This window comes from Diceros bicornis, chromosome 35 (genome assembly GCF_020826845.1).
Source record: "Diceros bicornis minor isolate mBicDic1 chromosome 35, mDicBic1.mat.cur, whole genome shotgun sequence".
In the NCBI taxonomy this organism is placed as follows: domain Eukaryota; kingdom Metazoa; phylum Chordata; class Mammalia; order Perissodactyla; family Rhinocerotidae; genus Diceros; species Diceros bicornis.
Window position 1 is genome coordinate 3,472,792 of NC_080774.1, and position 27,568 is coordinate 3,500,359.

Here is a 27,568-nt window from a genome sequence, read left to right on the forward strand (position 1 = left end):
ACGCCATCAGTTCTACCTCCACAGTGCGTCCTCAGTCTGTCCCTTTCTCTCTGTCTCCTCCACCGCCACCCTCCTCAAGCCGCCAAGATGGCCCGTCTGCCTCCTGCATCTGCTCTGCTCTCCTGTCATCCACTCTCCAGGCCAGCAAATCCTGACCGTGCCACTCCCCTACTTACGACTCTCTAATGTTGAGTTGAAAGTCCATTGGCCTCAAGGCCCTCTGTGACCTGAACCCCGTGAGACCAGAGCTCATCTCTCCCCTCTGTCCCTTCACTCATGCGCTCCACCCAGTGGCCTTCTCCTCCCGTCCCCCAATGCCCGAGCTCCCTCCACACGTGGCTTTGGCATCTACTCTTCCCTCTGTCTGGGCAGCTTCATCTCCAGCTGCTTTGCTTATATCCTTCTCATCCTTCCCACCTCACTGTAGGTGCCCTTCCCCAGAAATGCCTTCTCTGGTCGCCCAATACCAACAAACTCACCCTGCTCATCCAGGTCCCCCGTCACTCTTGAGCCATTTTATCTCTTTGCCACACTTACCGCTGCCTGGGATTATCTCTTTAAAAGTTGATTCGTTGACTGGTTTATAGTTTGACTCTGCTCTCTAGACTAGAGCCCCCGTGAGGGCCAGGAGCTCGCCTCTCTTGGCTCATGGCCATACTCCTCAATGTCTACACCAGTGTCTGACCCACGATAAGTGCTCAAAAATTATTTGTTGAGTGAACAGATGAACGGATAAACGAGTGACTCCCATGTGAGTGGGGCTGGGGATATTCACCAGTGTCCACTGGGACAGACAAAACCATGAAAAGACACACTCATAAATCAATGAAGAGCAAAGTAGTAGATAATGGATCTTGAGAGCCTGCTCCAAGAATCCCTCCCCAGCCGTGCAGCAGGTCACGTCGATAGAGCTGTGGACTTTCTAGCGACGGGCTTCTGTCCTACCCAAAGAACAGGAGAAAGAGGATACTCTCCAGAATGATGAAATCACACTGGACAACTTAATGGAAAATTCTCAGTTCCCACTGAGGCATTAAATAGTTGGTTTCCACATGGAAGCCTCCATGGCCTGTGACAAGCCCTTGACAAACTCTCTTTATTTTTTCACGGAAATGCTAGGGGTGAGAATGATTAACCAAGATTTTCCCCAAACCACAGCGATGTTGTTGAGCTTCATTGCTCACTGGTGAAGATTCAGCTAGATGCAGAAAGACCAGAAAATCCAAAGATGGATGATACATTCACATCCAATTATAACGGGGTATTAATTACATCTTTTTGAGTTGACGAGTTATAAATCACTCATATAGAAAGAGGGCTATTTTCTTTTTCCAGTGTAGTTCACCACCACTGCCTTAACCAGGAAAAAGAAAGCCTCCTCTGCGGAGATTTTTAAATTCTAATAACTGAGGTTATGAGATAACGGGAGACGGGCTCTGAGAGCTCACAAATTATCCTCATTTGACTAATTTGGTGCTCCTGGGCTGGCCAGTAAGTCTTTAGATCCCTCTGGTCACCTTTGAATTGAAGCAGGCACCCCAAATGTCTGCCATGAACCCACTCGGCACACTTGCCACCACACGCCAGCATTTCACATGTAGGGTCTTATACGGACTTGACATGGCTGATACACTGACAGTCACGAAACGGGTAATTTCAGCTGGGTTAAGAAGTACATTGGCCGTATTGATCCTTTAAACACCATGCCATATTTGACTGGAAAGTGACTGCAAATCACCCCCTGAAAACCCTCACAGATGAAAGTCAGGTGCTGTTCTGGGTGTGAAATGAACATTTCCCCCTCCAGTCCTGTGGTGCTGTATTTGATGTCCACTCTACTTTTATGTCCAACTCCTGTTTGCTACCTTTTTATAACTACTTCTGAGAAGACCAAAATACAGCCTTAAGCCAGAAGCCCATGACTTGCGTGGTTTTAGCTTTTGATGAAGATATCAAGACTTTTTTGGAAGTGATAGCTCCAGTGAGACACCCAGAAAAAAGGGGGAAAGATGCTCTTCATTTTAGGCCATGTCCTCAGCTGGTTCGTTCCAAAAATAACACGTTGGCATCTCGTATTAGTATCTGGATGTGACGGGAACTCGAGAAACAGTCGCTGAGGGATGGAGATGTCAGGGCTCAGTGATCGTTTCTCCAGCTTCATTTTCATGAAAATATTATTTTAACCTACAAAAAATAATACATGCTCACTTTGGAAAACTTGAAAGCCACAGAAACAATGCATAAGAAAATAAATATCACTTGTAACCTCATCACCCAAATATATGTGTGTGAACCATGACGAGTTCTGGTCTATGCAAATACATGCCTAAGTTAAAAAAAAACTGAGATCATACTCCACATACTACGTAACTATGTTTCCTTGTGAAGTGATATCATTTATGATATACTTTCCAAAGGCTGTGCACTATTCCATGTTATAACCATACAATAACTTAATTAACTAATTGGATATTTCTGGATATTTACCCATTAAACTAACTCTGTGATGGATTTATCTTCTACATAAATCTTCTTAATCACCCTGATGATGTCCTTGGGATAAACTCCTAAAAGTGAAATTGCTGGGTCAAAGGTTATATTTATATATTTGGTTTTATACCTAATTGTAGATAAAATTTTTTAACTATAGATACATTTTAATTAATAAAATTAATAAATTATTTATGTTTATATGTTTGGTTATATATAAAATAATTATAAATATAATTTTTAATTATAGGTAATTTTTAATGATAATTAATAAAGTTAATTTCATTTTGACTGGAGATAATTTTATTTTTATTTTACTTATGCATTTATAAATATGTATTTATAAAATTATAAATATGTGTAAATGTATAAATTTTTATTGGAATTTATAAATTTATTAAACATACTTTATGTGAATGTAACTAAATATTTAAATATACATACATATGTATCTATACATATATGTATATGTATAACCAAATAGTCCTAAGTAAAGTTTGCACTGAGTCCACTCCCAGGAACAGCTCGCGAGAGTCTGACGACTTCTGAAGTGCCCACATCTCGAGCAGATGCTTTAACGCCCTCCCTTCTTCCACAGGACCTGCCTTCTAACTCCACGTGGCAGAGAGCAACTGCTCTGCTTGACCAGGTCAGGATTTGGTATAAAACACCCTACTCCCCACCCTGTAACGTGCCCCCTCTAAAGGAGCTGTGGGTAATTCCTAAGTGGCCCACTCTCCTAGAGGGCTGCGTCTATGCAGGAGGCCCTGGGCACCGCACAACTCCAGGGGGCGCCACGCACATTTCAGCCTGTAGACACACAAGCCCTGGGCTGGCATCTTAATCTGGCTACGAATTATATGTTCTGGTGTAGGAGGTTGAATTGGGCCCCCAAAGGATGTATCCATCTGGAACCTCGGACTGTGATGCTATTGGAACAAGCATCTTTGCAAATGTAATTCAGGTAAGGACCTCGAAATGAGATCATCCTGCAGGAGGATGGGCCCTAGATCCACCAGTGAGTGTCCTTTTAGGAGAGAGAACAGGAGAAGACCCGGGGCCCCAGTCTGCTCGGGCTGCCATAACTGGATATGTGCCATAACCACAGACTGGGGGGCTTAAACAACAGACATTTATTTTTTCACCATTTTGGAGGCTAGGAGTCCAAGAAGAAGGAGCAAGCAGGGTGGGTATCTGGTGAGACCTCCCCTCCTGGCATTCAAACGACCACATTCTTGCTGTGTCTTCACATGGCCTTTCCTCTGTGCAGGAGTGGGAAGAGAGAGCTCTCTGGTGTCGCCTCCTCTTCCTATAAGGACACCAGTCCTATTGGAGAAGGGCCACACCCTTATGGCTTCATTTAACCTTAATTACCTCTTAAGGGCCTGCATCCAGATGCAGTCATGGCAGATGTTAGGACCTCGATGTGAATTTTGGGGGAGGCACAATTCAGTCCACAACATAGAGACACAGAGACTGCCATGGGGAGACGCAGGCAGAGACTGGAGTGAGGCTGCCACACGCCAAGGAAGCCAGGAGCCCCCAAACCTGGACAAGACAGGAAAGAATCCTCTCCTAGATCCTCCAGAGGGAGCGCGGGCCTGCGACACCTTGACTTTGGACTTCTGGCCTCCAGTGACAAGTTTACCCAGCATTGACCAGATTAAGTCTTCTTTGCTATCCAGCAGAAGGAGGGCTCAATAATATACGCTGTATTTTAGAACAGACACCACACAAGATCATTTCTTTCTCTCCGGCGCCAATATCACTGGGGACCAGGATGTGGCTCCAGTGCCCACCCCCTCCCAAAGCTCTGTGAGGAGAGGGGCTGCTTTGCCGCTATTTCCAGGTTACTGTATTTACTCCATTCCCCCCCGGCAGGTGAGGAGGGGAGACAGGGTTGACACATCCTGCTCCACCAGCATCTGGGCTCCAGGCTTCACTCCAGCCCTGGTGACCTGACACCTCATCTATTATCTTTTCAATCTGATAATTAAAACACAGACATTACGCCTCCAGTCCTTCAGGACTTCACTTCTGATCCATGTCTAGACCTTGCATTTTGAACCTTAAAACTTTCCTCTTTCAAAAACTCCTGCTTTGCAATTCAAACGCTTTGGTTTTCAAGACTGTTGTTTTCTCTCTCGCAAAATTCAAAAGCCTCCTTGGAAACTCTGAGCTGAGGATCTGACTCTTTATTATCTGCATTTGGCTGTGGCAATGCTCATCTCCACCCCAAAAACAATAAGCTCAGAATGGTCTAATGTTCATAAAGAATTATATGTGTGCCTATCTGTGTGTGCACAGGCAAAAAAATGCTTATCAGTTAATATACCGGTATATTATTCTGCCACCAAAAAATAGAATAAATTTGCATAAACGCAGTATCAGAGCTTATGAGGTTTATCCAAAGAATAACTCTTTCCAGACTACTAAAAAATATTCTAAAAACAATAAAGTCTTATTGTATTTAAGACTTATTGATCAAAACTCCATCTCTGTACTACTTATCAACAAAGAACAATTCTTCTAACTATGTAACTCATTCAAAATAAACGTGCTGATATTACAACTGATGGTTCTTTTTTTCTCTACCCCATTGGTTCAGTGGCTGGGGCCCTGCAAATGGAACAGATAAAAGAGAGAGGAATGGAGGAAAAGGTTTATTTCATATGCATATGGTGGCCTCACAAAAAAGAAATGAAAACCCTAAAGGTGGCCAGAACTGGAGACTTATATACCATTTTAACAAAGGACAACACATCTGTGGAGAGGTGACAAGACAAAGGAAAAGGGTTTTGAGATTTTAGGGGCAATAAATTGTGGGAAGGTAAATATACAGGGAAACAAATGGAAGATAAGAGTTATTCAGCCATGTTTGTGCAGGCCCATCTGGGCGCTGACTTTCCATCTTCAAGGCTATAAAACTCCCCCAGGAGAGGGGATTTATGGTCATCCTCATTCCTCAGAAGAGTCTGCTCTTAGTCCAATAAGTGAAGCTCCCAGAAGGCTTCTTTTTGCATCTGTTGATTCTCAGTGGCCTTTAGCTCAAAATAATCCATATGGCAAAGGGACATATTTTGGGGTCGCATATTCTGATCCCTTTCAGTTCCCATTGACTTGGGTGGAACACTTATCTAACTCACGTGTCAACTAAATTCCTTAGAGTACAACTGACTACTAGCTGCACACGGAGAGGGTCACTTGTAGTGTTGGAGAGACAGAGACAGAGGGAGAGAGAAAGACAGGGAGAGGGAGAGACAGAGAGAGACAGAGAGAGAGAGAGAAAGAGACAGAGAGAGACAGAGAGACAGAGAGACAGAGAGAAGGCTCCGGCCAGCCCAGCTGCCTCTGCCCCCTGACTCCATCCCTCTTCAGCCCTGTGACTCAGAACCAGTTTCGAGCCTCAGTTTCCTCACCTGTAAAATCATGGGCTGTGGTGAGGATTAACTGAGGTACTGCAGACAAGGTGCTGTCAAATAAGAAACAAATCCCGCCTTAGTGAAGAGGGATTTTATTGGAGAGGATTCTTGCAGTGGAGAGGATGCTCTGACCATAAGATCTGCAAGCATCTCACGGGTTTAGGCAGAGCAGGTTTTACTTTACAGAGAGGAGTAAACAGGGCTAGAATGCACTAGGGGGAGGTGGGATGTGCAGGAGGGCGTGATGGGACAGGAGGTGGGAGAATGCCTTGCCCTGGGGCCGGATCTTCCCAGGGTGCTGTGACAGACGGGCTGTCTGCTGGCTTGGACTTGGGCTGGACCAGGACCCGAGGAAGAAGCAGAACTTAAGATTGATTAGCAAGCATTTTGTTACGATTGATCAGTGGGGGAAAGCAGTTCAGATGCTCACTGATGAGATAGACTCGGAATTGGGAGGGTCTCACTGGCCCAGGCAGAGGTACCCATGGGGACACCCTGAGGTCATCTAAGTCCTGTGGGAGGGACTTAGTTTGCAGTAGGCCCTTTCCCAGAACATGAAGGGGGGGATTTCTCAGCCTGTGCTGTTTTCCCGGAGCACAGGGCTCGGGTAAAGTCCACCGTTGTCAGCATGAGCACCGTGCGTGGTACACAGACGGTGCCCAATTACTGTTTGCAGTTACTGATGGAACGGGAGTCATGACGTCATGTTATGTCATCATCACAGCTGCTTTTTCAATCCCCTTGTGTATGACAGTTGTCTACGTGCCCACTGGGCCTCTAAATGCATTTTCACATCGGGAGAGACAGGACAGAGAAGCAGCAGGAGGGAAGCCTTCTCAGCAAATGGAACTCTAGCAGATCTTAGACCTTGTAAGTGGTTTTTCCAGGTATTTCTAAAATGGAGGAATTTGCACCAAATACCAAGTCAGAGAGCTAGTCTCCTAGCACTGTTGGCTCCTCGCTATCCGGCTTCTTGCCAATGTCTGGTTATTAACTTTTCTGATTTGGGGAGATACTTAGCATATTTTTCTATTAGATTCGAAAGAAGAAAACTCATTTTAAATGAAGCAGCCTCTTCTCATAGTGGAGGCTTTCTGAAGCACACAGAGCAATTCGAGGGCCTCGACTGAGAACAGGATCACTGTGTCGGTTTTCTTCCCCTAAGGAGAAAGCGTTTGTAATTTAGCAGAATTGTGTAATTTTTCGGAAGGACGTTTCTCTCAGCCTGGATTTTTAAGGACTATTTATGAGTCTGAAGGAAGAAGCAGATTGTAAAATAATCTCTTTAAAACAGATTGCGGCTGCAGATAAAGACGAGGTCACTGCTTTTAACTGATCCCTCCCCACATTTTTTTGTACTCATTTTTACCACAAGTTCCTTTCGAGTCTATGAAGATTCTCTTAGAGATGATTTGCAGAGTCTTGGATGTAGTTTTCATTCTGAGAAACTGTTGGGGCTTACCTGCCCTGTAGATCCTGTCCTCCCCCACTCCCTTCTCAGGGGTGACCCCACCATCTCACTGAAGGCCTGCGGGCTGCCCTGATGGTGGCGCTGCCAGAGAGAAGGTCCCAGGACAAGGGACCTTTGTCTTGTTGGCTCCTGTATCCTTGGCCCCAGAACAGTGCCCGGCTCCACTACTCCAGGAAATCCTTGCTGAACGAATGAAGGGATGAATGGTCATATAGACAACATGGAAACAGAATGAAATATCCTATTTCTGCTGGGAACAGGGAGTCTCTCCCCACTTCCTGCTGGGGATTCAGTTCTGTATCTCCATCAGAACCGTGGGACGCCAGGCATCCAGAGGCTGATTGCTTTAATCCCGCTCAGCGGTTCTAACACTCACCCGTGCGCGTGGTTTAATGCACAGTCAACATGGCGCTCGCGTGGGGAGTTCTCACGGGTAATTTTGATCATGCAAGACTTTTGTGTTAAATACTATTTTTAGCACCTAAACACTATGCAGGATGGAACTTCACGGCATCTTGTTTTCAATGCAAAGCTGTACTCTGTTTCAGTCAAACTCTGACTCACGGATCCTTCAGATAAGATTTCTATTCCCCAAGACCTCCCGACATGAAGAATGACGGGCTTGCCCACTCAGGGCAACACAAGAACAATCAGAATGACCCAAATCACAGAAATGTAGTCAGTACGTTTAATCGGATTGTGTTTTTCAGAACTGTGTTTCACCTAAGGCAAAGGAACATTTGAGGACGTTCAGATGAAAACCCTTGTCCTCCTTCACTCCGAGGTTTTCATTTAGGAGCCGCAGGGTTTGAGGTGCTGATCGATGCATCTCACCGGCTGAGGACTTGTGTACAAATGAGATGCCGGGGAGAAAGGTGAGCTGTGTCGGAATGGCCTTAAAGCTAAATTAAAACCTTGTGGAAAACACTTTTCTTGGCATTAAAAGGTATTCAGTGATTAGTAAAACCTAGGTTGCCTGTCACCAATGCAGAATCTAAAACCAGTTTATGTTGGGGGCCCCTGCAACTGCAAGCTCTCTCCTAACATGCATTCTTCTCTTGTTTCTTGATAACAGATACTGGTTTTTAACTGGGCACATGGCCGCTAGGAGAGCAGCCTGCGTTCCCAAGTTCCCCTTGCAACTGGGGATGGTATGTAACTGGAAGTGGGAATTATCCTGAAAAAGAGGAGATATGTCTTTGTTCCCGTCTTCCATCTTCTTGCAGCCTGGAATTCGGCCACGATGGTGGAGGTTGGGCAGACACCTTACACCAGGAGGTAGAGATGGCCACGTACTGAGGCTGGAGGAACAACAGGACGGAGGGATCTGAGTCCCTGACCCAGGCAACACCACATGTGCTCTGTTAATCTCTTTACTTGGTAGAAAAATACATTTCTCTCCAGCTTAAGGCACTGTTACACTGGATTTTCAGTCATAACCAGATGTAACCCTAAATGATATCCTCCCACTTCCCATACCCAGGTAAGGTGGTCCCTGTCACTGCTGTTAGAGGGTCAAGATGTTTAAGAGCCAACACAGTGCCATCAACCGTAAAGTAAAACTGCAAATCTCAAGAAAGATGCAGGATTTCCTGAAATTGATGAGAAGGCTGTGGGAGAACGACTTGAACGGCAGCCAAATGAGGCTCCAGCCACACGACACCAGGCGGCGGTGAGGAGGAAGACGCTGAGGACGATGGCGGGACGGACGCACAGAAGAGAACTGAGACATCGGGGCTGTTGATGCAGTCCTGTGCACTGCTTCATTTGTTGTCTGTTTGTGGGAAACAGCTCTTGGCCCTGCACTTAGAGTTTCATTCTACCTTCATAAATAAATTTTGTTAAACATAAGATAAACTTAACCTATTTTCTTAATTCTAGGATTCGTTTCTCAACATGAAGTCACCATCCAACCTTCTCTTAGATGGTCTTTGTTTCCTGTGAAATTCTGGTCCCTATTCTCATGGGTTATTTAAGTTCATAGTTGTCCATCTTGGCTGCACATTGGCTCATTGGGAAGCTCTCAGTCTGGGTCCCCCCACCAAGACTCTGATGTGACTGGTCTGGAGTCATCCTGAGCATCAGGATTATTGAAAGCCAAGGCTGGGAACCACTGCCTTAATAAGGGTTGGCTTCGGGTAGGGAGGTCTTCCCAGATATCATTCCCACATCAGCCCCCAGACCCTCCAAGAGGATATTAGGATCAGACAGGGGGACTGAGGACGGAGCATGGGGAGATGCAAGGAAAAAAAGGAAGCAGAGAGAGGAGGGGAGGAGGAAGACGGCAACTGTGTCTTCACTGGAAAAATGCATAAAAACAGCGAGCTCTCCCGTCTCCCAGGGAGCTACAGGAAATGATGGACAAGGCAAGTTCAACTACCAAGATCCTCCAAGGAAGCAGGTTATGCAGCTGTGCAAAGCATCCCGACCAAGGCCAGCACAGGAATGCAGTGAAAACTTGAAGCCACAACACTTGCTGAGAGTCAAACGTTTTCAGAATCCCACCCTGCACTGAGCAGTGAGGGCGGGCGGCCGTCACACTGAGTCCAGACAGCAGCACTGGGGCCACAAGGCGTCCAGCTGGACCACGCATTCCCATTTGCAAGGAGAGCCTACTCGGTCTGCTTCTGTAAACCTTAAGATACGTGATGAACCTTTCAGATCAAAAAGGTGCTGTCATGTTAGCTATACCGTGAGGGTGGAAAGGAGGTGAAGAGGGATATTCGGGGAGAAGCTGTAAGCGCCAACCCATCACACCGCCTATAAGCCAAGTGTAAGCAATGCCTCTTCGCTACATAACACTATGCCACATTAAATGCATCTCTCCTCCCTATTTGAAGGTTACAGTGTCTTAGTTCTACCTGGAACCTTACTCTGAGTCATTCAAAGCGGTACATCGGCAAATTGAAAACTACCCACAAAACGTTTAAACATAAAGTTAACCGAGTATGAAGCTGAAAGCGTCTAGAACGTTTACAGAAAAGTATTCTTTTACATCTCTACTTTGGTATCAAAATAGCAATTGCGTTTTAAACCCTTCTTGATCAGATGCTCACGTGTCGGTGTCTCCTTTTAGAGTGCAGGGATGGGAGGGTGGCGCGGGGTCTGTTTCTTTCAGAACACTGCTCACGAAAGGAACCAACAGAGCTGATGGTAACACAGTTTATTCATTTGAAAACACGCCCTTCCCCCAAGTGTGTTAGGTGTGTGTGCGTGTTTCTATCAAGACATAAATTAATGACGTTGAGGTATGGTGGAGGCAAACATCTACAGCATCATCCGACAAGGAAGAGACGGGCTTCCAGACAACCAGCATTTTACAAGTAGCAGTGTCACTGGACGTACCTGGGATGATCCTGGACCTCTCCTCTGGGCGGCATTGCTAATTCCAGATTCTGATGGAGCCGTCCTCCGGGGGCGGGGGCTGTTTCTCCCTCCCTCTCCTCGCTCCCAGAGGGCGGCGCCCCCGAGACACACACAAGAGGGGACACTGTTCACAGAACTGCGCATCCTGGGAGTGAGGAGCGTCTGCTGTTCCCAGTTACCTGCCTTTCGGGAAAGGGACTCTGTTCTGAGGTCGAGGTGGCAGAGGGACACGTCAGATCACATGACACAGAATCTAAACGTGCTGTTCTCATCCCGAACTCATCAGAGTTTAAGAAGTTTAATTTGAGGCTCATTCTTTTAAAAACAGGATATAGGTTTGGCCGTTTTTAAGAATATGATGGTTGGAAAGCAAAGAGCCCAAGGGGTCCTGGAACCTGAGGCTCCTCCTGACCCCTTCCTCCAGAGTCACCGGCTTCTAAACGAACGATCAAAGCACTTCCCGCCATGGGCTCTGAGGCTTTTCATTCTCTTGCCCCCCAAGCCCACTGCTTCCCACCTCACAGGATGCCATGGAACAGCTCACTCCCATTCATTGTCTGGGAAGGTCCACTGGGACACAATGAGTGCAGGACCCGACACAGGCCAGTGCAGCCACCAGAGGAAAAGCACTAAGCTCGGGGACCAGGACATCCTTACAGAGATGGCTGCACTTGGCTGGACTCACCGTGTGTTAGATAAGGTCGCACAGACCCCAGACCCCAGACCCCAGGGTGCCAGTCCTGCGACAGGCTGGAAGCTTGGGACCCGTTGGTCACTCATCCTGGCTCCCTGATACTGGGAGGGGAAGGAAGACCTACACTGAACCCAAAGATCCAGGCTCCACCTCGGGGTCACTGAGTATTTTCCAGGCTGCGGGTGACGTGACCCTTGTTCCAACCTGGTTTTCAACTCCAATCTGACCAGGAGGAGCCTGCAGGGGGCCCTCCTGCTTTCCTAGAGGGCTCCCACTGTCTTTCAGATACCTAACTGAAGAGTAAGGTGTGCACATGCGGCCTCATGCGCAGCACTGTGTCTAGTGTTTAGAACAGCACACTTGTGAGATCTGCAGGCCCCCCCACACACCTGTCAGGGCCTCAGATTTGCTGTTGAGTCTGCACCATGTTAAATGCTGCCAGGGCTCCTTTTAGTTGCCGGGTTTTGTTGTTTTTGCTTTTTGAACAGACAATGATGGGTTACAGGTCACTCAGAAGACAGGTGAGAGGTGCCCACGCCATGATGGCTTACAGATAGGCCCCTATTGTCTACAGAAAGTCCTAAAACAGCGAGTCCCATGCTGTCCCTAATTCTCCTTAAAACCAGTGACCCCACCTCCACCCCAATGAGCCGACGAGCTTCTGCGTCTCCATCAGGACTGATCTGCAAACATACCAGGGGTGTTGTCTGGAAGCACACAGAGGTTTTAGATGAGGTTCTGCCTTACAACTAACGGATCTACGAGTCCGAGGAAACTGGCTTGATTTGTAGTGGACTAGACCTGCCGGCCCAGAACTGTGTCTTGGGTACTCGCCCAGGGCCATGCATCTGATGGCGGACGCAGACGGGCCCAGGACGGGCACCCGGCACGCGCCCTTAGCGCCCGCCGCTTCCCGAGAGGGTCCCGACGAGGTGTTGATATGTGTCTCTTTCCGCCTGCCACGAGTGACACGTCCTCACGTACTCTCTTCCGTTGGCCACAATTTCCTTCTCCAACGCAGGATCGCTCACCAGTCTCTTTGCCAGCTGAACAAATTCCTGCAGGGAAGGAGGCAGAAGAGAAAGAGACGTAAATAATTGGCGGAGGGGGGTTTGCAAAGGCAGCCAGAGGCCTGTGTCTGCATTAGCTCCCGGTCTCTCCTCTGTTCACCCGCCTTACTCCGGAGAAAGTGACCTTCATGGGGGAGGAGAGTGAATGCAAACATTGGGATTGAGTAAGAAATTATATACTTACACATACATGTGTGCATACATACACACACATGTGCTAGGATGCACATCCGTGGAAAAATATCGGCGTCATCGAATTACGCTTCCTTCATCTTTCTTCCCTAAATTGCCCAAACTTGCTATTTCTTTTCCTTACAGTGACCCTTAGATTCACAATTTCTTCCCTCACTTAGGAGTATCAGCTGAGATATAAACTTGAGTCTTACTCCATAATCTGAGCCCCTATACACTATACAATACCACTCCTGCCCCATTTGTTTCTCATTGTCTTGGTTCCACCATCTTTCCTGAGCACAGAGTGTGCCTTCAAATTATGGGCGTCCTCTGGCGTGACAGAGAGCACCAGGCTTCAGAGTGAGATCTGGGTTCAAATCCTTCTACAAGACACAACTTAGCTGTGTGGCTTTGGGTGAGCTATTCAACCTCTCTGACCCCCACACTTATCATCCCTACGGGTCAATGGGCACTTGAGTGGTAAGCCCAGCCTGGCCCCAGACTCCACGAGAGAAGGGAGGGAGAGGGAACTTGATTGTCCTCGACTTTCTCACCTTTTCTTCTGATGCTTAGCTCAGACAGTATTTCTGCATTTGCTCATGATTTACTGATGCTCACAGACACAGTTCAGTAACGAAAGGGTGGTCCTGCTGACCGATTTTTAATGTCAAAGCCCTTCATAATTAGAAAGAATCAGAATTATTTCGATCGTTAAAGAGTATTCAGAGAGAGGAGGGGTGCGCTCATTATGCATTATGCTTGCAAGGAAGTCAAGAGCGGAGTTCAGGAGCCAGGAGACCTGGGTTTAAATTCACACCCCACCCTTCTTGTGAGTGACATTGGGTACACTCCTTAACCTCTCCGTGCCTCAGTTTCCTCATCTTTAAAGTAGGGATGATAACAGCACTGGCTTGGTAGAGCATCGAGAGGGTTAAGCGAGTTAATACAACGAAGCATCGGGGCAGAGCCTAGCACAGACTTCACCATCATTATCATGATTCCCCATGTAAATTCCAATAAGGCAACAATGCCTCAGATTAATATACAAGGCTTTGCTGTTTAAAAGGAACATCCACATATTCTCAAAATTATTGTTAATTAAACATTGAATGCCTTTTATAGCTAGCAATATAAATAGCAATATTTATGATAGAGTGGAATTATATTTTTAAGTATTATGTATATACTTTATAGGAAACTGGTGTTCTTTCTATAATAAAAATATAACATATTTATTCCCATGTCATAGTAGAACAACATTTTTATTAAAATTATCCGAGAGGCTTTAGTTTTGGTAGATTATTTAGGATGTTGGTCATATCTTTGATTTATCTGATGTAGAGACTTTGCCTGAACTCCCCCCCTACCACCCGGTTGTGATTTCTACAGAATGTCGACCATTTTACAACAAAATCCTGAATGATAGAGTTTCTAGGAATAGGATGTGATAAAATTCACTTTTTTCTCTCTGCATTAAAGACTGAACAAAAGCAGATTTAAGTAAAGCAGGAGGGATTTGGGTGAGGAGTAAGGCTCGTCTTGGCAGTCGGCATAATAAAACCCTGGAGGAGTGGCTGAAAGAGAAGGGAAAGAAAAGAAGAAGCATCAAGAAAGGAAACCATAGGCCTCATTCTTGAATGGTAAGAGTCCCTCCCTGAGGCTCCGGGATTATTTTCCTCTGGCCTAAACTGCTGCTCCATCACAACTAAGTCAACACGCTGAACACACGCCTGTGGACAACGAGAAACGCTTGTTGGCACAGCACCTGTCGCTTGCCTGCCAGTGTAGACTGTGTGCAGAGATGGCGGCAGCTGTCGCTCCACCCCTGTGTGCGCGTCTCGTTGCGGTATGACTCCCCCACGCCTCCCACTGAGGCGGGGGTCTATTTCCTCAACTCTTGAATCTGAGCTGCTCCTGTAACTTGCTTGACCAACAGGTTACGTCAGAAGGGATGCAGTTTGACTTCCAAGCAATGCTTCAAAACCTCCTACAGCGCCCACTCTCGCCACATGGAGAGGCCTGAGCTGCCTCCCGGAGGATGAGAGGCCACGTGGACAGCGATGCCCAGCAACCCCCGCACCAGCGACCAGATACGTGAGGACGCCTCAGCACCTGGACCAAAGAACCATGCAGCGAGAGTGGCCGCAAGACTCCTGTGAGACAAGCACAAATGTCAAACCACCGTCATTCCAACCAACGCTCAGTAGATTTTGTGTAACTGTCAGCTGCAGAACTCACCAGAAAACTGATCAGCCGATTGCCAAATACTTATTGGGGGAGGAGTGTGTTCATCAAGGGCCTTATGCAATGTAATGATCTACTCTTGAAAATTATTTATGAAAATAACTTATAAGGCATGGATGGGTACATGAACTAAAACAATTAAAAGAAAACAGAAACCCAGTACAGGAATTCCATCCATAAGAGAGTTCAAAACGGATCCAGACACCGTCCTACATCAGTATTAGAAACTCAAGTGCCACCAGGGCCAGGCGGGGAAGCGGGCGGTGCCAGACCCCAAGGCCACCTAGCATGGGCCCGCACCGGCGGCTGCATTTCCTAGGTTATTCGAGAGAAGTCTGAATTCTGGATATTTATGTGAAAGCACTCCATGTTAAATACCAACAAGTAATTCACAATTTTAAGTACACAGCAAACTAAACACATGCGGGAACCAGATCTATCCCAGGGCCACAGGTGTGCAAGGCCTGGCTTAGGTTGTAGATTTCCAAACTTTAAAAAAAAAATCACGAAGAAGAGCATGGTTTTGCCTTCATAGTTAGACTAGTAGTTGTCTGTTGTCAGAGCTTTCTTCCTTTCTGAGTCATCTGTATCTGCTGGGGAAAACATTTCTCACTGAATCCTTTGACAACTGGGGGCACCACCAACATCCAGGGCTGGGGGGCAGTGTCAGCTTTACAGAATGGATGTGTAAACCCCTGTTGGGGTCCTTCTCACAACGATGTCACCTGAAAGCCACAGGGCAGGAGGAATCTCCTCAATGAGAAGCAAACGCCTCATCAGAGAGAATCCGTGCAGGAGCTGGGAGACGGAACGGGGGTGGTTTTAAAGAGCATCACATTCTGACAGCCTTCTGTGGGCGATACGGACTCATTCTTCCAAGAGAAGCTGAAGTCAATCATATAAAACTCGGAGTTTCAGGCTTGGTATGGTAAATGAAACAACTCTGAAGCTTCTTCTCCAGATGCTTCAGCTACGACAACTTACGACGGGAGATGCTGACAGGAGGTGTCTGAAGACTGTCGTTAACCTCTCTGGCTTTCCTTGGGCTTTTCTGCTTGGAACTGCGGAGTTAATTAAGGCTCAGTCTATGGCTCTGGTCCTCAAATTTTGCTGTAAGAATCTCTTACAGAGCTTATAAATATATACGTGTATGTGTATATGCATGTGTGCTATGTGTGTGTGTATATATATATACATTTATATATATATGCTCATATAGATATACTTCTAAACCCCCGTCTCCAAGACTCTGGTTGGGTAGGTTGGGGGTAGGGCCCAGGAATGCTGTCTTAGTCTGTTCAGGCTGCTATAACAAAATCCATAGACTGAGTGGCTTATAAACAACAGACTTGCTTCTCTCAGCTCTGGAAGCTGGAAGCCCAAGATCAAGGTGTCGGTAGAGTTGGTTTCTCCTGATGGCTGGAGGGGAGAATCTGTTCCATCCTCTCTCCTCGGCTTGTAGACGGCCGTCTCCTCCCTGTGTCGATGCGTGTCTGTCTGCCCAAATTCCCTCTTCTCATAAGGACAGCGTCACATTGGATTGGGGCCCACCCTAACGACCTCTCTTCAACTTGATTACTCCTGTGAAGGCCTGTCCGCTCATGCCGCACAGGGACGGTCTGTGCTCAGGCTCCTTCCTGGGACGACACCTGAGCTTGTGTCTAACAGATCACCCACAAACCAGGGCCCTGAACCCAGTGATCCCAGGGAGTGATGGGCAGAAGACAGGAGTCCTGGGCGGGTCGTCTAGAGCACCATTCTCGGGTGCCATGTGAGAGGCGGTGGGGAAGGGGCACTAAATGACCAGGAACCACTTGGTGAGAAAGTTAGCCCCCTTTTAATCCTCTCTTGCTCCTGACCAAGTTGGGGAGAAACCCTGAGTGAGGTACAAATGTGTTCCTTAAAGCTGCTCTAAGGAAGACAGCTGGTCTCTGGCCAGAATCCGGCCAGAATTCAAGAATAACAACAGCCAGTACGTATTAAGCGCTTACGACCAGGTAACAGACCAGGTTTCAGAGCCCAGGATTTGGGGTTATTAACGTGGTGTATCCTCTACTAACATACCCTCTCTAGCGGGTCTGAGCAGTGCCCCAAGACAACCCACCAGAAATCCCGGATCAACACGTATGAACAGTCACAGAGAGCAGGATACACAAGCCACAAATAACTTCACGTCAGCTCAGACACAAGTTGGCTGTCAAGTGAGTTTTGGCACGAAACTCACTAAAATAAAATTGTTTTTCAAGTGCTTTTTGGCTTTTGGAATTGCAGGAAAGGGACTGGGCCTCTGTGCTATTACGATGACTCCTTTCACAGAGAGAGAAATGGGAGCACAGAGAGGCCCAGGAAGCTGCCCAAGGTAACACAGCAGCCAGTGGCGGAAACGGGAATTAAGTCCAGCCCAGAGCCGATGTCCTTGCCGGGGCTCGGCTGCTTTGAGGGTGGATGGGGCCAAACCCACAGAGCTACCGCACGGAGCAACGAAATCTGGGAACTAGTGGCGAAGCTGAAAGCAAGGAGAGTGAATAGTTTCTGTTTCTCCCTCCCTTGCTTCCGCCTCCTAACATAGCGCCACCTCAAATGCGCGAGTCCACGGAGAATTGCTCTGCTCCTCGGGCGGGCTTCGGAGGCAGGGCAGGGGAGGGCGTTGGGAGAGAAGAGAAGGAAGGGAGAGAAACTCTGGGAGAAGAGGTGGGCCAGGACACAGGCCCCACCCCAGCAGAGAGTCAGGAGAAAGAGCAAAGCCCACGGAACGAGGAAGTGAATCACAGTGAAGTCACTGTGCTCACGCTCCGGGGAGACGAGAGGAACGTGAGGCTAGCCGGCAGACTCACCCGAAGAAAGAGGACTTGGGAGAGGCAGGGGAAGAACACTCTAGACAGGGGCACGTCAGAGCTCCAGGCAGAGCTCGGGGCGCAGGCCACCTCCAGCCCTTGCACAGGCTCCTGATCAGCTGCTGAGCCCGATGCGGCTGTCACAGCCCACAAGCCCACGGACGCCACCCCCCGGCGTCTTTACGAGCCGGCGCCTTGGCTCGTGGCCGCCGTCCTTGCCCACACGAATCTCCACACGCCCGCCCAGTTTGCGGGGACAGGCCTCTTCCTCCCTCAGGTCTTATCCAGCAGCTATGTCCTCGGGCTGCATCAACTCAATGCCAGGCGTTCCCTGAAGCAGCAAGATCCGGGATAAAACACGAGTTCTTACACGGTAAACAACTCAGCCGCCAAGACCCCAGCGCTGTGTCCCTCCTGGAACAACAGCTCGGCTCTGACACTCCTTCTCCCCGCGGCGCACAAATGCACAGGGAGAGAAAAGCTTACTGTCTACACGTCTGTAAGAGCAGGAGCGAGGATGGGTTTCCCACACGCGGTTTTGGCCGACAGCAGTGACAGCTGACACAGAATAGCTATGACATGCCTTATGGAACCAAGAGACTACAGAATTCCCGTACAAACGGGTCTTCTCCAAAAGGGGTATGTCATGTGTGTCTGTGTCCTGAAAAGAAAGTTCTGGAAAAATATGAGGTTGTCTCCAAATTGTAAATTATGGATATTTTTAAATTTAATTTTTGTTTTCGATTTTTCTACAAAAAATTTTTGTGTCACATAAAAAATTATTTTTGACAAAAAAGATGAGAAACGATTCATCCTGATTTAGAGAGAGGATGACAGCTAAGAACAGTATGAATCTCAGCCCCACCTTTTATTCCTTGTGAGGTCTTGAGGAAGTTAGCCGTTCTGTGCCTCCGTTTGCACATCCATACGTGGGGCTAATTACAGCACATTCTTCATTGTGCAGATTAAAGAAGACAGTCCATGTAAAGCACACAGTGTCTGTGGAGCAAGCACTCCGTACATGTTAGCATCCTCCTTATCGTGTCTTTTCCTGGGACAGGTTATCGGAAACCTTTTGGCAGAAAGAAGGAACAGCAGTCCCCAGGGTGCAGGGGGGTGCTCATGTGACGAGCTCCAGCCAATGGCCTGTGACAAAAGAAAGTCTCCCCTCCCGCTCTGGCCCATCAACACCTCCTACCCCAACCTCGTCTTCTCTTTCCGCAGCTGCCACCCAGATGTGGGGCCAGAGTGGAGGTGGAGCCACACCATGGAAGGAGCCTGGGCCTCTGAGTGACCACGGGGAAGGTGCTTCACAGACCAGGAGCAGCAGTTCTGGCCTCCAGGAGGGCAAGAAGCAAGGTCTTCTGAGGCAGAGCCCTAGATCATGGGGTTTATCTGTTACAGCAGCCATCACCACTAACGGGTATGTCCTCTGCGCATCCTGGTCATCCTAACATTTTATTCCATGAGTGCCAAGCCACTCCTTCAGTCCACGGACCCCAACAGAGGCCTTGCTCCTTTAGGCACAGAGCAGGAACGCCCTCAGCAAGAGCCTTCAGGTGCTGCTGAGATCTGGGGAAAATTATACAGACTGTGTCCTTGTCTACGGTTAAAAATGATGGCTCCTCCCAGCACAACTCAAAAGAGAGGCTGAGCTCCCAGAGGACAGCAGGGCATTAATTAAGAGGAAGGAAGGAAGGAGAAGAAAGGGAGGGAGGGGGAGAAGGAAGGGAGGGAGGGAGAGAAGGAGAGAGAATTTCCGAGCCAAAGGCATTTGTGCTCAGAGTCTAAGGGCCCAAGAAGGAGGCAGATGCCCCTTCGCGCTCTCTGCGGGGCGTCCGGCAGGGGAAGCTGTGATTAGAACGGAGCCTTCCAGGAGCACCCTCGGGCACAGACACAACGCCTGCCGTGTGCTGCCTGGGCAGAATGACTGTCATCGGCTACCGTGGAAAGAACATGGGAAAAGCAGCAGTTGACCTACACCTGGGTGGATGCTGTGCAGCTTCGTCTCAAACTAAACAAAAAGCTCTCCCTAGGAAGGTTACCCTTTAACGCTCGGGTGTAATCCTCTCTCCCAGTCCTTACTGAGCAGCCACTGTGTGCGGATCCCCACGAGGGGCCACTGGGGAATAAGAAGGTGGCCGCCGCCCTCAGGGACCCTCCAGTCTGATGGAGGAGGCAGCTGACAAAAAGCAAGTGCACATTTGTGAATCGTGCAGAGTGGTAGGACGTGGTGACAGAGAATATTGGGGTGGGGACCCCATTCAGATTGGGCAGCCCCCAGATCCTCTCCCAGAAAGTGACACTGAAGCCAAGAAATGGCTGCCAAGGAGCCAGCAGGGAGGGCAGGGAGGGCGCTTCTGGGGGGACTGGCCAGAGGTGAGGGGGCTCCTGTGTTGGGGAATTTGGGGGGCAGGAGTGGAGGGGAGGGCGGTGGTCCTGCAGGCCCCAGAAGCTGAGTCAGGAGACCATCTCAGCGAGGCAGACCTCCCGCCTTTTCTAAGCAGTGAGCCCCACCTGGGGGCTCCACCCTCATCCTCCTGGCCTAGCCCAGCCCACCTCCGAGCAGCACTGGCGCTGTGGCCCACCAAGGTTCCCCTTTCTGCCATCTGGGTCATCCTGACCCCAGCGATGGGGCCACAGCAGGAAAAGCAAAGCGGGACCCGGCTTAAGGAAGAGGTCCAATCACCCCAAGAACTTGGACAAAAGAGTGGTGAGCAGTCCTTTTAGAGGACTGTCCCATGGAAAAGTGTCCTCTCCCCAAACAAGAGAGGAGGGGAGGGAGGGGGGGAGAGAGACAGAGATAGAGATAGAGAGACGGAGAGACCCAGAGAGAGACAGAGGGGACAGGGAGGGAGAGACAGGCAGAGATAGAGAAAGGAGAGACATAGACAGACACAGAGAGACAGAGGGAGAGGAAGAGACAGAGACAGAGGTAGAGACAGAGATATACAGAGATGGAGGGAGAGACAGACACAGAGAAAGGAGCAGAGACAGAGAGAAAAGGAGAGACAGAGAGAGACACAGAGGGAGAGACAGAGATATACAGAGATAGATGGAGAAAGAGAGACAAAGAGAGGAGAGACAGAGACAGAGAGAGGAGGAGAGACAGAGGGAGAGATAGAGAGACAGAAGGAAAACAGAGACAGAGGGAGAGGCAGCCTCGGGGGGCGGGGGACGAGGACTCATTTGTAAACGTCCTCAGATTTGGCTGGGTGGGGCTCTGGAATCAGACTGCTGGGTCCAAGTCCCAGCCCTGCCACCTCCCCCCAGTCACCTAAGGCGAAGGCCTCAGCCTCTCTGGCATCATTACAGCAACACCCACACGTGGTTCTCATGGGAACAGATAAGGCAAGTGGCGAGGGGCCCCCACAGTGCCTGGTGCCCAGAGAGGGATAGCTGGAACCCTGCCCTGGGGTGGTCAGTGAGGCTCTGCCCCACCACCCCCTCCTCGCTGTAGATCCACAGTGCCCAGACCGGACCATCCGCCACTCTGAGCTCTGGAAATGTGGCCGGTGCGCCTGAGGAACTGCATTTTCAATTATTAATTTTAATTGATTTAAATTTAAATTTTAAAACTGGTGCTTGGTTCACGCATTGCAAAACTTTTAAGTCTGTTTGGAACAACCTGAATATGTGGATCTGCTTTTTCAGCTGTAAATGTTACGGAGCTCACATGCAAATCAGGTATTTCGATACAAATTTAATCTCAGGGCTGAGATACCCACGGGATTCAGAGGCTTCGTATGAAAAAAAAAGGAATGTAAGGATCTCATTAATAAGTGTGTATATTGATTATGTGTTGAGATGGTACAAGTTTGGATAGACTGAGCTAAAGAAAATATATTATTAATACGAATTTCATCTGTTCCTTTTCATTTTTTCTTAATGAGGCTCTTAGAAAGCTGTAATCTCCACCTGTGGCTGGACTCACCCGTGTGCCCTAACACGCCGGCCACACTGCCCACAACTCCTCAGTGGACTCTCCTTACTGATGTCACGCGGGGCAGGTCTACGGCTGCTATCCTGGCATAGTCACCAGTGACACCCCCTCATCCTCAAGGGTACCTGGGTTTTGCACAATAAACAATATGGTCCCCCTAGTTACAAATCCATGCATATAAATGTTGGGTTGACTTCCAATTCAGTTCACACGCAGTTTGTCCAGGGTCTCCTTTGGGCTTACACGAAGTCCAGTCAATACTGGGAGCGCCCTGCATCTGTGCTCTTATCTTTAGGAGGCATGGTTGGGTGCTTACCATCATGAGTGCATTTAACATCCCAAAATTATAAGTTTGGTTAAAAAGTCAAAAATTTTAAAAATAATAAAATAGAAATAAGAAACAATATTTTGCATACATTGGCCAACCGCCTCACCAAATTCCATAAGGAGAACGTCCCGCTGTTCTGAGCATGATTTCAGAGCTTTGCACACTATACGGCTCCTGAGGAGCAGCCAAGGCCTCACCCAGCGCTCAGCGCTCAGCAGGAGGAGCTGCGGATACGACTGACTCCGAGTACATGCAGCTCGCATCTGAGGCGAAGGACGAGACGCCACCACACGTGCTTCCTCTCAGTTATTCCCCAAAGAGGGGCATCATCATCTGCATCTTACAGAGGAAGGAACACGCACAGGAATAAGGAACGTGTCCAGGATCACTCAGATTTCAAGTGGAACGCTCCAGATCCAAGCACAGCTCCGCCTGACCAAAGGTTTGGAGGCTATTTCTCCAACATGCCTCACTTTTTCCAAACATTACACTGTTGATTGACTATCAAAGTCATTACCACTTAAAGAAAAAGAAACCATCTATAACGAAAGTGTAAATCCATGCAGAACGCTAAGAACAGGGGCTGGAACACAGCACGCAGCCAAATGATGGTACTTACCATCATCATCATCGTCATTATCCTGATACTTATTTTGTCTGTAGTTGTCTAAAAAATAAACAGAACCTCCCAGCAAAATGAGCCTGGGCTACACTTTAAAAGTCTGACCCTGAGAGAGAGTATGAATTCAGTTTCTATTAAATGTCAAACGGATTTTCATTTTAAGTTATCAAATAGCTCAGCTCTTTTCTTCTTAAAAACAAGAAAAACGGGATTGCTGTGATAATGGAAAATCAATATTTAGTAGGTCTAGAGAGCTTCACTTACAGTTTTCCAGGGGTGAGGTGTATAAAATAGAGGTTACTTTGCTCCCACCACAACTGAATATTTTTTTTATTTTTTCTATAATTTTATTTATTTATTTTTCCCCCAAAGCCCCAGTAGATAGTTGTATGTCATAGCTGCACATCCTTCTAGTTGCTGTATGTGGGACGCGCCCTCAGCATGGCCGGAGAAGCAGTGCGTTGGTGCGCGCCCGGGATCCGAACCCGGGCCGTCAGCAGCGGAGCGCGCGCACTCAACTGCTAAGCCACGGGGCCGGCCCACAGCTGAATATTTTAATCATCATTTTGTTAAAAATCCAAAATATGGGGCTGGCCCGGCGGCATAGTGGCAAATTTGCACGCTCTGCTTCAGGGGCCCTGGGGTTCGAGGGTTCGGATTCCGGGCATGGACCTACACATCGTTCGTTAAGCCATGCTGTGGCGGCGTTCCCCATACAAAATAGAGGAGGATTGGAATAGATGTTAGCTCAGGGCCAGTCTTCTTCACCAAAAGAAAAAAAAAATTGCAGAATATGTTTCTTGCATTCCATTCAGTAGGCTTTTCTGATAAGCTCCCCAAAGCGAACTTTCTCTCCTTTCAGATTCCCCATTATCTTTACCCAAATAGCTGTCACGCTGGGTCCCTCCATCTGTCGACAAATACTTCATACCAGGCACCATCCTAGGTGCCAGGACTGCAGGAGGCGGACCACAGAATCCAAAAAGCAAGGCTCCTGTCTCCATGTTACAGCTGAAGAAATCACTCTTGTGGACTGAATGCTCTCAGGGCTAGCGACGGGGCTGAGGAAGAAAGGGAACCACGGAGGGAAAACCAGCTGAGCACGCCGATGTGGCCCAGCGAGGAGTGCCATGAAAGGAGTAAAATGGGGAAATGTGGCAAACAGGGACCAGGGGCACGAGCCTGGACTAAGACCCACATGGGGACCCACCGACCTAAGACCCACACGAGGAGAAGGGCCCGGCCAGAGGAAGATCATGGGGAGAACATTCCAGAGGCAGCAGCAGAGATGGTGGGTGTGGTGCGAAGCAGGGAGGGGAAGGCGGGAGGCAGGGAGAGGTTGGCCCAACTTGGGGACCATTATGAGAAGTCTGGGCTTGATTCCAAGCGCAGCAGGATGCCACCGGAGCACTGCAGACAGAGATACCATCTGGTCCACACTCCTTCTCAGCTTTAGGCTCCCCCTTCTTATTTGCACCATGGACTCATCTTACAGCTGCTCATGGAACAGTGCAAGATTCCAGCAGGGACTTCAGGGGAAAGAGACACATAAAGTTTTCTCCAACAAGACCCTATGACATCCCTTTGAATGGTCTTCCGTCATCTCAGGTGTAAGGCACCAGTTACCTAAAACAGTTCTCTTCCTAGAGACCCCATCTGCATCAGCAGAACTGCGTCTTCCCCCCTCCAGCGACACTGGCACCACTTAACGCCCGCCTCGTCTTCCTCCTGGTACTAGTTTCCTATTACTGTGTGACAAACTGCCACACACTTAGCCTAAACTGTACCCGTTTATTACCTCAGGTTTCCTGTAGGTCCCAATTCCAGGCCCGGCTGAGCTGGTTTCTCAGACCAGCATCTCACAAGATGAATTCCTGTCTGGAGCCCGGGGTCCTCTTTCAAGCTCACGTGGTTGCAGGACCAAGGCCACATTTCTCTTTCTGACTATAAACCAGCCTCCAGAGGGTGCCCACAGTTCCTTGCCAGGTGGCCCCTTCCCTAGGCCATCACTTAGTAACCAAACCCTCATTTTAAATATGAAGGATCAGAGGTCCAGACATGTTAAGCCACTTGTCTGAGGTCACACAGCTAGATAGTGAAACTGCTGAAACAAAATCAGGACTCCCAAATCCCAACTCAGAGTGTTTTCTCATTTTCCCAAGCATCTTTTCAGTGCTCTCTACCTAAAACAAGGTGAAACAGGGAGCAAGGGCCTGGTTATCAGAAAACACTGTCCGACAGGGACAACCACAGAGAATGGGCTACGCTTTCAGGGGAAAAGCCACATTTCTGTTCCTGTTGTTCGTTTAGCTCTATAAATAAGTTCACAAAATAAACAAAAGGATAAGGGATGCCCTTTAACCACCGTCCATATCCTTTGGACAAAATGTTTGTAAAATTCGTTTTCCGTTTTGAAAAGCAGATACATGGGGTGTGAAATGTGCGGTCTACCATGTTGATGGCACACCGATGACTTCATCTCTTTGTTTCAGTTTCTTTGTCATCGCAACTAGGGAACAGAAGCTAAAGCAGAACTACTAACTCCAGATTTAGCAAGGACGTGAACGGCATTTATGGTGGAAAAAAACCCAAACATACATATATGTTAACTTCACAAGGCTGGCACTCTGGCATAGAAGTCTCTTCTTAGAAGTGAAACGCTGCTTCTGAAACATCTTTGATACATATTTGAAATAAATCTTGCAAACACTGGCCAGTAGTTAAATCCATCTGAGTTAACCAACCAGTAGTTAATTTCACCTGAGTGCCTCAGTTGAGATGAACATCACCATAGTCACTGACTTATTTTAAACGCATCCTTGTTTTTGAAGCAAAAGATCCCACCCTGTGCTAGGTCGAGTCTGATCGAGACTGTAAAGAAGACAAAACAAAGCCATGTGCGACGTCCCTGTCTAGCGCATGTTTAACACCCTTTGAAAAAGGGTGTTAAAAAACACAGCCTCCCCCCATACGAAACCTAAAGTGTTCTTTTTTTTTTTTTGACATCCTTTGTAAAACTAACGTCAAAGTGTTGGAATCAAAATAAGTCCTCGACTTAGCTTTGCGAGCGCTGTGGATTGTCTGGCAGCTTACAGGAATACAGGAACTAGCCGGAAGTACTCGAACATATCAGAGATACTAGAGTTATTTGAAAATATTAAAAGGAATGTCTTATGAGAAGCTATATGAAATCAGGAGAGCCAAACTGCCTTCCTTTTAGTGTTCAACCTCATTTGTACCCCCGTTTATAAGTGATTGCTTTTCAGACATTCGCTGATAAAGTTACAGTGCTCTGAAATTAAGCTATAAAATAAATAGGCGTTGTATTTGGTGAGATGAAAATAAAACCACTTTGCCAGGGTGGAGACAATATTCTCTGACCTAAAGCTTGGCTAGTGTTGATTGTGAGACATCCGGAATGTGGCAAAAAGCAATAAGCCTTTGTGTAGAGAATCAACAAGCAATTACTATAAACTCTTCATATCCTGATACTGTTTCTGCTTCTAGATGTTACCATCAAAAGGAAAGGCATTAGGGTTATGTACGCCTTTTGCTAGACAATGATCTGGACCTTTGCTCTTTCTGTCTGCTTCCAGGCGAGCCAATGCATCCAGGCTGTACTGGCTGGTGCCTGACTCCTTACAAGGTCCCCACCCCTTGAAGCTGACTTCATCTTGTTTGTGCAACTCCGTGATGAGCAGAGAGTGAAGAGAGGTGACCCATCATTGTAATAAGGGAAAGGGACAGCTATCTCGGATTAAATATCTGCTGTAGGAAATTTGAAAAACTGAATGTTCAAATACTTGAGTTGACTATAATTTTTAAGTATAAATCCTGATATTTCTGAATATAACATGTGCTTTCATAAAGACAATGGTGAGTAGAGCCTAATTTTTAAATCTAAAGGCTTAGACATCACAAGCAGAAATTCTTTTTCCTTTTTTCTTTTCTTCTCTCCTTTCTTCTTATTGTATCTATGTGAAAAGATGGATGTTAGCTAAACCTAAAGTGGTAATCATTTCACAACCTATGTAAATCAAATCATTATGCTGTATGACTTACAGAGATGTATGTCAATTATTTCTCAGCAAAACTGGAAAAAAATCTAAAGAGTCAGACAACAAAGATCGGGCCTAAGGTTTTTACTTGCTACCTACCCGGCACGGGCAGTATTGACGCCTCTTCTTTTGGTGAGAATGAGTGTCCAGAGCTCTGATCGCTCAGCCCTGTATATCAACTTATTCAGCCCACGTCACTCCTCTAAGAGGCAATGGCTGTAACTGCCCCACTTGTCCAGAGGAGAAAATAGAGCTTGGAGACCCCGGCCAAGGCCACATGCCCTGCACACGGTCCCCAGGGGTTCAAATGCAGGCAGACATGCAAGGGCGCATCCTCAGATCCTCGGCACCTTGCACACAAGGAAACCCCCTCACACAGGTCCTGGGAGGCCCTGGCACACACGTGTGCCCCAGATGTCCCTGGGCACACCAGCTGTGCCCACTATCAGCTGCACTCTCCTTTCTTTTACTTTCACGTACATGTGTATGTACACGCATATACACAAGTGCCACGCCTATGCCGTACATTGTTTTGAGGCACTACAAGTGACCAGATATATGGCAGTCTTCTGAACACCAGTAGATGTTCTAGAAATATAAGACTGTATTGGAAGAGGACCCGCTTTAGAAATCAGAAATCTGAGCACCTAAAGGGGTAAGGTTACTTGCTCAAGGTCCCGATGCTCATCGGCGGCAGAATCAGAACAAGAACTCAGGTCTTCTGTTTCCTGAAAGTTCCTAGGCTTCTTCTGGTCACATGTCTGGGCGGCTGCCCACGTGATACCAGTAGACACTGGGCTTCTACTAATTATAAGAAGAAGACTGGGCGCTGACGAAGAGACACCAACACCA

The 27,568-nt window shown here is 47.8% G+C and overlaps 1 protein-coding gene across 1 annotated transcript in view; it reads right to left on the minus strand.

The window, feature by feature from the left end:
- Positions 1-10,531: 10,531 nt before the first annotated feature.
- Positions 10,532-27,568, minus strand: part of GLT1D1 (glycosyltransferase 1 domain containing 1) — an 89,345-nt gene continuing 72,308 nt past the window's right edge. Inside the window, exon 12 of the mRNA XM_058531237.1 lies at positions 10,532-12,501. Coding sequence (XP_058387220.1) covers positions 12,340-12,501 — 162 coding nt within the window. The 3' untranslated portion in view covers positions 10,532-12,339. The remainder of the gene's footprint in view (positions 12,502-27,568) is intronic.